The sequence below is a fragment of the Giraffa tippelskirchi genome, chromosome 1 (genome assembly GCF_054371585.1).
Source record: "Giraffa tippelskirchi isolate mGirTip1 chromosome 1, T2T-mGirTip1v1.2.pri, whole genome shotgun sequence".
NCBI classification, from domain to species: Eukaryota; Metazoa; Chordata; class Mammalia; order Artiodactyla; family Giraffidae; genus Giraffa; species Giraffa tippelskirchi.
In genome coordinates, this window is record NC_137275.1 from 111,259,055 (window position 1) to 111,272,855 (window position 13,801).

General features: G+C 44.0%; 1 protein-coding gene across 4 annotated transcripts in view; it reads left to right on the top strand.

The window, feature by feature from the left end:
- Window positions 1-13,801, top strand: part of LOC145506173 (liprin-alpha-1-like) — a 35,719-nt gene that overhangs the window by 4,749 nt on the left and 17,169 nt on the right. The window contains exons 1-3 of one of the 4 annotated variants that reach the window (XM_081490198.1): window positions 8,639-8,762; window positions 10,613-10,675; window positions 11,617-11,696. In XM_081490198.1, the coding sequence (XP_081346324.1) occupies window positions 10,661-10,675; window positions 11,617-11,696 (95 nt within the window). In that variant the 5' untranslated portion in view covers window positions 8,639-8,762; window positions 10,613-10,660. Of the gene's footprint in view, window positions 1-8,638; window positions 8,763-9,843; window positions 10,014-10,612; window positions 10,676-11,616; window positions 11,697-13,801 lie in introns of those variants that run through there. The other 3 variants (XM_081490190.1, XM_081490207.1, XM_081490212.1) reach the window with 3 other exon arrangements.

Sequence of the window (13,801 nt, forward strand, 5' to 3'; positions counted from 1 at the left end):
TCTGGGCTGTAGGTTTTTCTCTTTCATCGCTTTAAGTATGTCCTTCCATTCCCTTCTGGCCTAAAGAGTTTCTGTTGAAAGAACAGCTGTTACCCTTATGGGAATCCCCTTGTGTGTTATTTGTTGTTTTTCCCTTGCTGCTTTTAACATTTGTTCTTTGTGTTTGATCTTTGTTAATTTGATTAATATGTGTCTTGGGGTGTTTCGCCTTGGGTTTATCCTGTTTGGGACTCTGGGTTTCTTGGACTTGGGTGACTATTTCCTTCCCCATTTTAGGGAAGTTTTCAACTATTATCTCCTCAAGTATTTTCTCATGGTCTTTCTTTTTGTCTTCTTCTTCTGGGACTCCTATGATTTGAATGTTGGGGTATTTAACATTGTCCCAGAGGTCTCTGTGGTTGTCTTCATTTCTTTTAATTCTTTTTTCCTCTCTGCTTCATTTATTTCTACCATTCTATCTTCTACCTCACTTATCCTATCTTCTGCCTCTGTTATTCTACTGTGAGTTCCCTCCAGAGTGTTTTTGATCTCATTTATTGCATTATTCATTATATATTGACTCTTTTTTATTTCTTCTAGGTCCTTGTTAAACATTTCTTGCATCTTCTCAATCCTTGTCTCCAGACTATTTATCTGTAACTCCATTTTGTTTTCAAGATTTTGGATCATTTTCACTATCATTATTCGGAATTCTTTATCAGGTAGATTCCCTATCTTTTCCTCTTTTGTTTGGTTTGATGGGCATTTATCCTGTTCCTTTACCTGCTGAGTATTTCTCTGCCTTTTCATCTTGTTTATATTGCTGAGTTTGGGGTGGCCTTTCCGTATTCTGGCAGTTTGTGGTTCCTCTTTATTGTGGAGGTTCCTCACTGTTTGGTGGGATTGGATGGGTGGCTTGTCAAGGTTATGCTAATTTTTAAAACATTTTTTTTTGGTATACTAGAGTTTACTGCTGCAAATTTATGTCAATATGCCAAATCTGATTTCCCCTAATTCATAAATGTGATAATAGCCTTTTTGCCAAACATGCATGATAAGTCCCTAAAACATTGATTGGGTAACATTAAACCTCATGGGGTATCCTAAAACTGTATTTTTGAAACAATATCTTTTTAAACAAGAGTTTTTCATAGACTTAAGGTGTACCCTAGTTTGAAAAATATTGGCTTCAAAGTCTTATTCTGTAAATGATCTTAAAATAGAAAATTCTTATCATATAAGAGCTCTGTGTTTATAACTGTTAATATTTTTTAATGTCATGAAAATAAAAAACATACTCTGAAAATCCTTTCACAGCTCATACTCTTGAGACCAGATCTGTAGTCATTATTATGATAGTTTCCTAAACTAGACATTAGTTATTTTGCTTCCCAAATTGACTTCATTCTTTATGTAGTTTAAAATTGGATTTTCATGGATGACAGTGGCTCTGGAAATCATATTCATGAGGACATACTTTGGGAATTGGGGGAGTTAAGCCTGGACAAGGGACGTGACAGGGATACATGATAGCCTTTGAACTTTCTGAAAACTGTCAAGTGGAAGAATTCACCTGTGACCTCAAGACAGAGTGTGCACAAAAGGGAAATTCCAGTAATGCAATCTGCTAAATATGATTTTCTAACAGAACTGTTCATAAATGGCTGCTTGGGAAGGAGTAAGCTTCTTAGCACGTTGTTTCCACAGAGGCCAGGAAACATCTGTTAGAGATGATGACTGGGGATTTCTGTTGCTTCTTTCAACTAAGATTTTTTTCCTTTTTATCCAGATTATTCAGTGTTATGTCTTGTTTTCAGCAACTATAATTTATGTAGTTAATTCTCCCCCAAAGAACTCTTCTCTGGAAAATTACCAGCTAAACTTTTTGGAAGGTTTCCAGACCCTCAGTGTGTAATGCCTCCTAGTGGAGCTGAAGTTACCTTTGAACATGATCTAAATTTTGATCTCTGCTCTTCATGATTTTATTAATAGAGAAACATGTTTCCATCTGGCAGCATTTTTTAAAAAGACTAATATACTACTCCTAATTATTAATCTTACTAGGTTAGATTTCTAGGAAGTGAAGGTAGTAACATTTAGTAACATCCTCAAAGATGTGCCTTTTTGAGTGAGTGAACTCTTATTTTTCTCATACTGATTCTTCAGCATTCCAAATACAAATTCTTGCTTTTGGTTTATATATTACTAAAGTTTTGATTTAACACCTAAAGCAGCTTGGTTTAATATTTTTCTCATTGAAGAGTTTATTTTAATCTCTGAGACCATCTTTTAATTGTATACTTCTGTAGAATTTAAAGATGTTTGGTTTTAAGGACATAAATTAAAATATTCACGAGACATGTAGGAGTCCTAGTTTTCTTGATCCTTAGCAAGTTTAATGTAAAAACCTAGTATTAATAGCAGTGAAACTGTGGTGATGGATACCACTGTGTGCCAAGAATTGTTCTAAGTCTTTTATTAACTTAATCCATGAAACAACTGAAAAGGAAACTGAAGCACAGAAAGGTGTCTAACTCAGCTGTATCACACACCTGTGTGGTAGAGCTACAATAGAAATCCACATGGCTGGTCCAGAGCCCATGCTGTTAGCCATTATGCCCTCCTGCCTCTCAGGGTTTGGGGGATGGGGTAACTCTTTCAGAACACTCTGGGACAGCACTCACCATTTTCAGCAAGTAGTCATTTGGGATTCACCGGTGCATTTCCATTATATATTGGGTTCTTCTACCATTGAAGGGTTTTCCTAGGTGGCGCTAGTTGCAAAGAACCTGCCTGCCAGTGCAGGAGACCTGAGACGTGTGTTTGATCCTTGGGACAGGAAGATCCCCTGGAGGAGGGCACAGCAACCCCCTCCAGTATTCTTCCCTGGAGAATCCCATAGACAGAGGAAACTTACGTGCTACAGTCCATAGGGTTACAAAGAGTCAGACCAACTGAAGCAGCTTAGCACCTGCACCGTTGAAATCTAGTCCCTGTTGTGCTCTGTATTATACTCCTTCCTATGCTCTTGAGTCTGACTCTTTTAAGTGTTTTGTTTGTTTCTTTTTCTGTTTTTCTCTTTTCAACCTTCAACATTGTTAGAGTTGAGTGAAACAGTACTGCCACTATTTTTTTTCCGATATAATACTGGACTCTGCCGGTATTTAAATGTCAAATCCCTACCTGTCTTAAATAACAAAATCCTTCCTTCTGTCTGTGACCATCTCTCATCCCTTTCTTGAGCTGCCTCCATTCTGTCTCGTATTCCTCAACCTTTTCTAATCTAGCATTTAAGCTCATTGACCCAGTAAAATTGTTCTTACCAGTTCTCCCTGACCTTTTCTTTTTTAAAACTAATTCCAATGTACCTCTTAGTCTTTATAGCTTGCCTTTGGGGAGCCTGGAACTTGCCTGTCCACCCCCATGTACCCCTTTCCCTTGGCGCTGTGACATCCTCCTGCCATGTCTTCCATCTTCTCTGACACTTCCTTTTCAGTCTCTCCAGGTTTCTATTTTACTGTCTGTCAAGGATTTGTTGTGCTCTTACGACAGGATTTCTCTATATTTTTGTTTTTTTTTTCTTTCATCCACTTGTGTGGCTTTTTCCCTCTCTATGTGTAGATGGCTTGCACATTTCCAGCCGAGAGTTCTTTCCTGAGCCTCAGACCCATATTTTTAGGTGCTATAGTTGGTCTCACTTGCGTAACTTACAAGGTACCTTAAGGTACAAATGTGAACTACCCCTTACACACAGAGACACACACATTAACACAGTCTGTTTCAATTCCATGTTTCCTTTTTAAGGGAATGGTCTATCTACCCAGCTATCCAAAGCAGAAATAGTTTTCAGACGCTTCCTTCTCCCTCACTAGCTCCAGTTCCTCCCTTTTCTGTCAGATACCATCATTTTAGTTCAGGCCACCCTATGTGTCCTCAAAGGGACTATTCTGAGAGCTGCTTAAATGGTTTCTCTACTTTAGTTCTGCCGCCTCACATCCCAAAGTGATCTTCCTAGAGGATGATCTTATGTGTCTTGCTGAAGTTACTTTGAATGTCTGCAGTTTGCTTTTAGGCTTAAGTCCAAACTCCCCATTGACCAGAACTCACTCAGTTTTCTCTTTTGCTGCTTTTTTCTCCTTGGTAAGTTCCAGTCAACTTTAAACTTAAAATCCTTTAGGTTTATTGGAAGGGTAATATATGCTATCTCTCACTCTGGGCCTTCCTGCATATTTTTTTCCTTTTCTGGAACATTTTACCAGTACTCCCTATGACCTGGCTAATGTCTACCAAATTTTCCAGGTCCCAGCTTCAGTGTTTTAAGTACTGTGAAATCTTTACTGACTATACCCTGCCCCCAGCTGGATTAGGTCAGATATCCCTAATATATATACAGTATCATGCACGTGCCTGCGTGCTCAGTTGTGCCCGACTCTTTTGCAGTCCCACAGACGAAAGCCTGCCAGGCTTCTCAGTCCATGGGATTTTCCAGGCAAGATTACTGGAGCAGGTTGCCATTTCCTTGATCTTTCCAAGCGAAGGATTGAACCTGTGTCTCTTGCATTGCCGGCAGATTCTATACCGCTGAGCCACCAGGGAGCCCATATATGATATATATATACATACAGACATATGTATATATAGCATATAGACATGAGATTTGGTTTGTGGTCTTACTGTTGTCTGTCTCCCCAGTAGAGGTATAATGCCTGACACATTGCACACAGCAGGTGTGAAGTAAATACTTGCTAAGTGAGAACTTACTACCTCTTTGAACAGCACATTCTTTGAGCACCTAACTAATTACTTAGAAGTTTCTTCTTTCAGTTGAGCTGCACCTTGTCACTTATATTTATTGGTTCTATTTTCTATACCCTTGGGAATACACAGGGCAATAGTTAAACTATTTCTTAATTTTTTTAAAAGTTGTACCTCATGTATAGTTATTATGAAATACTGGCTATATTCCCTGTATTGTACAATATATCCTTGTAGTTTGTTTTATACATAGTATTTTGTACCTCTTAATGCCCTATTCCTATCTTGCTCTTTCCACCCCACTTCCCTTTACCTACTGGTAACCGTTGTTCTCTATATCTGTGAGTCAGTTTCTTTGTTATATTCACTAGTTTCTTTCATTTTTTTAGACTCTACATGTAAATGATAACATGCAGTATTTATCTTCTCTGACTTAATTTCACTAAGCGTAATACCCTCCAAGTCCATCCATATTGTTGCACTTGGCAAAATTTCCTTCTTTTTTTGCTGTTGTTGCTGAGTAGTATTCCATTGTATGAGAGTGTGTGTGTGTGTATACACCACATATTTATCCGCTTGTCTGCTGATGAGCACTTGGATTGCTTCCTTAGCTTTTTGTGTGTGTATGAGTGTGTGTGTGTATATACACACCACATATTTATCTGCTCGTCTGCTGATGAGCACTTGGGTTGCTCCCTTAGCTGTGTGTGTGTGTGTGTATACACACCACATATTTATCTGCTCGTCTGCTGATGAGCACTTGGGTTGCTCCCTTAGCTCTGTGTGTGTGTGTGTGTGTGTGTAGGTGTGTGTATGAGGGTGTGTGTGTGTGTGTACACACCGCATGTTTATCTGCTCGTCTGCTGATGAGCACTTGGGTTGCTCCCTTAGCTGTGTGTGTGTATGAGTGTGTGTGTGTGTATGAGTGTGTGTGTGAGTGTGTGTGTGTATACACACCGCATATTTATCTGCTCGTCTGCTGATGAGCACTTGGGTTGCTCCCTTAGCTTTGCGTGTGTGTATGAGTGTGTGTGTGTATACACACTGCATATTTATCTGCTCGTCTGCTGATGAGCACTTGGGTTGCTCCCTTAGCTTGGCTTTGCTGCTGTGTCACCTCGGGGTGCGTGTATCTTTTCAAATTCGTGTTTTTATTTTTTTCAGGAAGGTACCCAGGAGTGGAATTGCTAGGACATGTGGTAGTTATGTTTTTAGTTTTTTGAGGAACCTCCATACTGTTTTCCACAGTGGCTGTACCAACTTGATTTCCACTGGCAGTGTATGAGGCTTCCCTTTTCTCCATCTTCACCAACATTTCTTATTTGTGTTCTTTTCGATGCTAGCCATTCTGGTAGGTGTGATAGCTCATTGTGGTTTTGATTTGCATTTTTCCGATTAACAGTGTTGAGCTTCTTTTCATGTTCCTGCTGGCCATCTTTATGCCTTGGAAAAATGTCTGTTCAGGTCTTCTGCCCAGTTTTTAGTTGGATTTGTTTGTTTGTTTTGTGAGCTGTTTGTATATATTTAGATAGCAATCCCTTATTGGCTATATCATTGGCAAATATTTTCTCCCATTTAGTAGTTACCTTTTCGTTTTATGGTTTCCCTTGCTGTGCAATTTCTTTTAAATGTAATCAGGTCCCATTTGTCTAATTTTGCTTTTATTTCCTTTACTTTAGGAAACAGACAAAAAAAATTACTGCTACAATTTATGTCAAAGAGTGTTCTATGTTTTCCTCCGGGAAATTTATGGTTTCTGGTCTTAAATTTAGGTGTTGAATACATTTTGAGTTTGTTTTTGTGTGTGGTGTTAGAGAATGTTCTAATTTCATTCTTTTACATATAACTATTCAGTTTTCCTACCACCATTTATTGAAGAGACTGTCTTTTCTCCATTATATATTCTTGCTTTGACCATAGATGCGTGAGTTTATTTCTGATCTGTCCTGTTTTATTGATCTATTTGTCTATTTTTGTTCCAGTACTATAGTATTTTTTATTACTGTAGTTTCATATTATATGCTGAAGTCAGGGAGAGTGATTCTTCTAGTTGGTTTTCTTTCTCAAGATTGTTTGGGGCCTTTTATGTTTCCATACAGATTTTATAATTATTTGTTCTATTACTGTGAAAAATGCCCTTGGTATTTTGATAGGGATTGCATTGAATCTGTAGATTGCCTTAGGTAGATAAGTTATTTTAACAATATTAATTCTTCCAGTCCATGAACACAGTATACCTTTCCATCTGCTTGTGTTGTCTTTAATTTCTTTCATCATTGTCTTCTTCAGTCTCTCAGTCATGTCCGACTCTTTGCGACCCCATGGACTGCAGCACACCAGGCTTCCCTGTCCTTCAATATCTCCTGGAGTTTGCTCAAACTCATGTCCATTGAGTCAATGATGCTATTCAACCATCTCTTCCTCTGTCAACCTTTTCTCCTGCCTTCAATCGTTCCCCCAAATCAGGGTCTTTTCCAATGAGTCGGTTCCTCAAATCAGGTGGCCAAAGTATTGGAGCTTCAGCATTAGCTCTTGCAGTGAATATAGAGTTGATTTCCTTTAGGATTGATTGGTTTGATCTCCTTGCTGTCCAAGAGACTCTCAAGACTGTTCTCTAGCCCCACAGCTTGAAAGCATCAATTCTTCATTGCTCAGCTTTCTTTATGGTTGGTCCAGCTCTCACATCTGTACATGACTGCTGGAAAAACGATAGCTTTGACTATTCTGACCTTTGTTGGCAAAGTGATGTTTCTGCTTTTTAATATGCTGTCTGCGTTTGTCATAGCTTTTCTTCCAAGAAGCAAGCGTCTTCTAATTTCATGGCTGCTATCACTGTCCACAGTGATTTTGGAGCCCAAGAAAATAAAGTCAGCCACTGTTCCCACTTTTTCCCCACCTATTTGCCGTGAAGTAATGGGACCAGATGCCATGATCTTAGTTTTTTGAACGTTGCTTTGAGCCACCTTTTTCACTGTCCCCTTTCACCCTCAAGAGGCTCTTTAGTTCCTCTTCTCTGTCTGCCGTTAGGGTGGTATCAACTGCATATCTGAGATATATCTTACTGATATTTCTCCTGGCAATCTTGATTCCAGCTGGAGATTCATCCAGCCCCACATTTCACATGATGTAGTTTGCATAAAAGTTACATAAGCAGGGTGATAATATACAGCCTTGACATACTCCTTTCCCCGTTTTGAACCATTTGGTTGTTCCATGTCCAGTATCTAACTGTTGCTTCTTGACCTGCATACAGGTTTCTCAGGAGGCACTTAAGAGGGTCTGGTATTCCCATCTGTTTAAGAATTGCCCTCAGTTTGTTGTGGTGCATAAGTGGGTAGTCAGAGGCTTTAGTGTAGTCAATGGATAGAAGTAGATGTTCTTCTGGAATTCCCTTGCTTTTTCTATTGAGAGGGTCAGGCTTGAAGGCCAGGGGTCTCCAAATGGAGAAAATAGGCTGCAAGTGTCAGACATTTTTTCTCTCTCCCTTAAGTGGCAGGAGGAAACAAACTCTATGGAAAATATTTTTTTCTTAAGCTATGCTAATGAAACTATGTATTTGCTTTGAAATTTGCCCTTCTTCAAAAGACTAACTATGACTAACTTCTTTTCTCAAACCTTGGGCTGATAATAGCTCAACAAACCAGTATTCATATCAACTGTTTTATGGCTGGGGGATGACACACCTCGTGCTATCCTATCTCAAAAATGCATATTGTGGGAGAGGGGCCTGGTGAAACTCTCTCAGCCTTGAGGTGTCTCTCTTATATGATTAATAGCTTTCTAACAGACATAAGACAGCTTGCTAAAACTGGCAGGGGGGCACTCTCCATGTCCCTTCTGATGTCCATGTCAGAGGCTTTCTCTGTCCCTTCTCTTACTTTAATAAAACTCTGCTACACAAAAGCTGTTGAGTGATCAAGCCTGGTCCCTGGTTCCAAAGCTAAACCTTCTTCTTCGGAGATCATGAATCCGACACCGTTCACCGTAAGCTATCATCTTGGGGGCTCATCCAGGATCTTCAGGACAAGGTAAGAACACTCAGAGCTGTAGCTTCTTTGCTTTCTCCATGTACACGTTTTTTGCTTTACTTTACTAACTCTGCAGTGTGCTTGTGTGAATGAATGACACGCCCTGCGTGAAACAAGTGATGAGCCCTGCTCTGTGGTTTTGCGGTGCCCTGTAATGACTGAAGGTAGCCCCCAAAAGGGGAACCTTATTGGGGGTTTATACCGACCTGCCAATGCCAAGAGACACCCAACCTCCCTGCGAGGGGAGCAGCCAGAGATGGGCAAAGCGTGTGGACTGAACTTTCCTTTCTCGGTCAGCTTTTCCTGGTCTCTTTGACCGCTTCGTAATTGCGTGGGAAGTTAGAACTACTAACCTGATCTGCCGGACCACAGACTTTCAAGAGACTTCTGATCTATGCTGTTATTGTGTACTGTTACTTAGGTCCCAAACTTAGATTGGTAGTCAGGAAGTGCCTAGCTTTGCTAGGAGTTGAAAGTTTGGAAGCTAGACGGAGCTCTAGCTCCAAGAGCATCTCTCAGGTTCAAGGTCACTCAGAAGGTACAGAGGGCTTCTTCCTTTGGTAACACTAGCTCTTAGTGGACCAGAGGAGGCTTTCCAGTGGCTTTTGTCCCAACTCCTTAGCTATTCTTTCTGTGGAATCTGTGAGAATACTGGTGTGGTGACACTCAGAAGGAATAGTTTGGTTTTATGTTTATACTGGTCTTCCTGTGGTCAGGAATAGACTCGGTCGTGCACAGGCACTCAGGAGACAAATGTTTTCCCCAGCGGTCTTAGCTTGGGAGGCATTCTGGAAGGTCACTCTGATTGCACCCCAGGTGGCATCAGAGGCAGGCAAGGTTTTAATGGTGAGGAGCTGGACACTAGTCTGGGATGCCATCAGGTATACCCTTGGTGCGTCTCCTCCCCGCCTTGGTGGTGGAACCAGGAGGGACGAGTACGGTGCCTGCGTCGGTAAGGGACAAACTAAGTCCGACCAGGGAAGGAAAGCTTCGGTGTAAAGTCTGTCTACATCCCCATCTAGAGCAGGGAGGGACGCCTCCGGTAGAAAGATGGCTCTGGTCGCTCTTTTCTCTCTTACAGATGGGAGCTAACAATTCCAGCCTCACTCCTTTGAACTGTATCCTGAAAAGCTGGGGTAGATTTGATCCCCAGAGCTTAAAGAAGACACGCTTGATCTTCCTATGTGATACTGAGTGGCCACAGTATCTACCAGAGGATGGCAAACGGTGGCTGGTTGGAGGGTCTCTTAAGTATAATACTGTTTTACAATTAGTCCGGTTCTGTAGAAAGCAAGGGAAATTGGGTAGAAGTAGCATATGTGTTGCTCTTTTTCTCTCTGTGAGATATGCCAGACTTGTGTCCTAAGGTCGTCTCTTGTCTGAGAGGGACCTGTGGTCACTACAAGTGCTACGGCACGTTTTTCCCCCACAAAACCCAAGATGACACACACACACACCTCACCAGAGACCACACAGGGCTCCCCTCACATCACCCTGACCTGTGGGCTGGGCCTTAGGTGGGGAGAGTTTTGTCTCAGGTTTGAATTTGGCATGTGTAACCTGCGCCTGTTTCCTGAGTGACCACTGAACTGCAAGAACTGAAAGCAAGTATAAAGCAGTTTCACTTACCCCAGGGACCTGGTGTCCTTGTATCTCTAAGATCAGTCGGAGAAGCAGGAGATTGTCTGTGTACAAGTGAGCGTTAAAAGTTGTCATCCGGCCTCGTGCCAGCACTTCACTCTGCCGCTCCTCCCGAGGTGCTTTACGCTTTCAGGCAGAAGAGGAGCCCCCCGCAGTCCACGCAATGTCTGTGACTATTGACTCTAAAGCACTGTGTGCGTCTTTTTCAGAATTCTTTCCAACGGCAAGTTGAAAACGCGATAAAGGAATTAGAAGAAATGCAAAACTACCAGGTACTTAAATCTCTAAATCCTTTAGAAATTTGTTAAGAGCTGAATTGAGCTGGGTTCATTGTTACAGTTACTACAGATGCTTAGTGGAAGTCGAGTTACCTTTTCCTTCTGGTCAGTCTACTGCTGTAACATGTATAGCATTTCTGGTTTTGAACATTGAATGTGTTTGCATTATAGGTGGATTTAGAGTGTGTGGCCGTTGTGTGTGGTTCAGAATTCTGAGTAGTCCTTTCTGGGTTCACCCGAAAGCTGAGACAAAGCGTGAGCCTTTCCCGTGGACAGTGCTGTCCATCAGAAAGATAATACGAGCCACATACACAGTCTAAACTTTTCTAAAAACGAACGGGCTACTTCCATACTTTTTTCACCGCGAGTCTTGAAATCTTCTGTTGTGATTTCCACATCGAGCTTTGCGCCGGCCTGTGTCTCGTCCTCAGTGGCTGCACGAGGTGATTGACTGCCGTGGCCGACAGCACAGAGCTGCCAGGTTGAGTCGAGTGACTTGGAAACTTGGCCTGTTTGACTTGTTTTACCCCATGAGGAAGTGAAGTGGGGTGTAGAGGAATGAATGTGAGCTCCATGGAAACACTTTAAAGCAGTGAGAGGAGCGAGGGCAATAGAGTGAGTCCTGTCCCCCCGACCCGAGCCCCCGCCCCAAGTCCAGCTTCTCTCTACAGCCTTCATCGTTGTTCATGGCTTGCCATGATACCTCCAGAAGCTTTTCTACACCTGAGATGTAGCTTCTAATTCATTATGGTTTATAAGGGTTACTATTGTTTTGAGTGTTTATATTTGCTCTGGGACACTTAGAGTACATTTCCTCAGAATTAAAATGTTCGGAGTTGATAACGACTAACGTAACCTGTTATGCACATTTTGGTGCAAGTCATTTTACATCCGGAAAGCAAGCGGTGCAGGCTGTGTCATTTGCTCTCTCGTAGGACCAGCTGATTAAAAACCTGGAAACCCTGAGAGCCGAAGTGGACCAGATGATCCTGGGAGGGGCTCCCTTCCACCACGGGTAGGGCCCTCCCCGGGCAGCTCCCCTCAGCACTGTCGAATGTGACAAGGGCCTGTCTGGTGTGTAGACAGTATGACTGGGTGTCGCTCATGGTCGCACCTCAAGGAGCCTGTAGCTTCGTGGCCAGCGAGAGAGAAGAGACAAGCATCGTTCCTCAGGGTCGAACTTGGTACCAGGGAGAGTGGTGGTCACAGTATTGACAAAACTCAAAACCACAGGCGGAGGTTTGGAAGTAGGGGGCGGCCCAGTTGATACATGGGTGTATTCATTTGAGGGACCTGACAGACTGTGACACTGATGTTTCTTTAAAGTCGCAGAAGGTTAATGACCTGTAGTCTTTTCTACGTGAATAGAGACTGAGACATGACTTGCCATTGGCTGCAGTGGGAGGAATCACCTGGCTTGTGAATGAGGCGAGCAGATTACTGAGCATCCTGATTTTTTCTTCCTCGTTGTTGTAGCGGCAGTAATTCTTATTAAGTATTTAAATGTTTCTTTGGCTTCTGCATGGAAAATGGTCACAAGTAAGAGAGAAACTTTAGCAAAGGTTATTAAAGTGCTTAACTGGTGACATTCATTCATATGTAGGAAATCGACTGCTGCTTGAATCCCGATTTAGGAGACAGTTTGGAGCCCACACGCATATGTCTGTGTTTGTGTGCTTAGGGGATCCTCGCGGTCCAGGGCCCCTGCCCAGCCTTCTTCTAGAGTAAGGGGATATCATTTGAGACAAAGGCAGAGCCAGAAAGGCTAGTGCAAGGGAGGGGTGTGTCCAGGAGGCAGCTCTCAAGGGCTCATGCAGGGACTTGGCAGCACAGGGGGGCCTCGGAACAGGGCTTGCCGGCAGTGTGGGCTGGTTGGGGGGCACTGTGCTGGCTCAGGAGGGAGGGAGTGGGGACAGAAAAGCTGGCTCACAGTCAGGGCAGGCTCGGCGTATTTGGCAGGACCTCCCAGTGGAAATGGTCACCTTGTCTCTGAGACCTTCTCCCAGAGGAAAGAGCCTTGGGTGAAGAGGGGGAGAGAGATGGAGGCTGCACTCCACGAGGGGATTGGGAGGTTATGGTTGGGGGGCGACACACCCAGAGACCTTTGTGGCCTTCAGAGGACCCTCGAGTGTCCTCAGTCCACGGCGGGACTGTGTCGTACCTCCCACCCAATTCCCAAGTGTGGTCTGGCCCCGGGCCCTTGGGTAGAAGTTGAGCAGAGAAAGGAGTGTTTCCCTCAGGAGGTGGGGGAGCCGGGAGGGAAGACAGGTGTGGCTCGGGGAGAGTCCAGATTTCCATCTCAGTGCAGCACAGTTTTCCTGCAAAAGTGGCGAGCAGAGCAGCGTGTGAACCCGAGCAGGCTGACCGGTGGTTGGCCTGGCCGCTCTGCAGACGTATGGGGTGTCCTGTCCTCGAAGGAGGGCTCTGTCTCCCGGGTTTAGGGACTCCTGCAGGTGAAGGCGCCACCCTCTTCCCAGAGACAAGACTGAGCAGACCCCGGGCGGTCCTGCAGTGCAGGCGGCTCACAGTCAAAGCGGGGCCGCACCGCCTCTCAGCAAGCCCTCCTGAGTGAGCTCCTAGTACCCACCATGCCCAGGTCTTAGTGCTCAGGGCCTGAGCATCTGTGCTGGGCCTTGTTCAGCCCAGAGTCTGGTGACATGCTCATCTCTGCTTTTGATGGGAGACACCAGTGCGACTCAGCTCGGAGCTGTGGGTCTCAGGGCTTTCTGCTGCTGGTTGTCTGAGGCACCTTTAGAAGCGCTGAGAGCGGTGCAGAAAATGTTCCAGGTAGACGGGTGATTGTGATCCACGGACTTGACGCGGGAGAGGGAGGTCAGAGCAGGCGTGGGCCGGAGGGGAGGTGCGGGTGCCAGGAAGAAAGCAGAGCAGGTGCAGGCCCCGCCCTGGGACCTGAGGGTGGGCTCCGAGGGGACCACGGACGCCCCAGCCCCAGACAGCTGATCCCGTCCTAGTCAGCTCCACACCCTCGCGTCAGCACTGCCTTCCCCATATATGGGAGTTTTCCAGATGGTGGGCTGAGCCCTGAGTGGTTGCGGGGCAGCAGGCGGCCTATTCCTGTTGGAGCCAGGAGGGCAGTGCCCTCCTGGGGGCCCTTTTGCT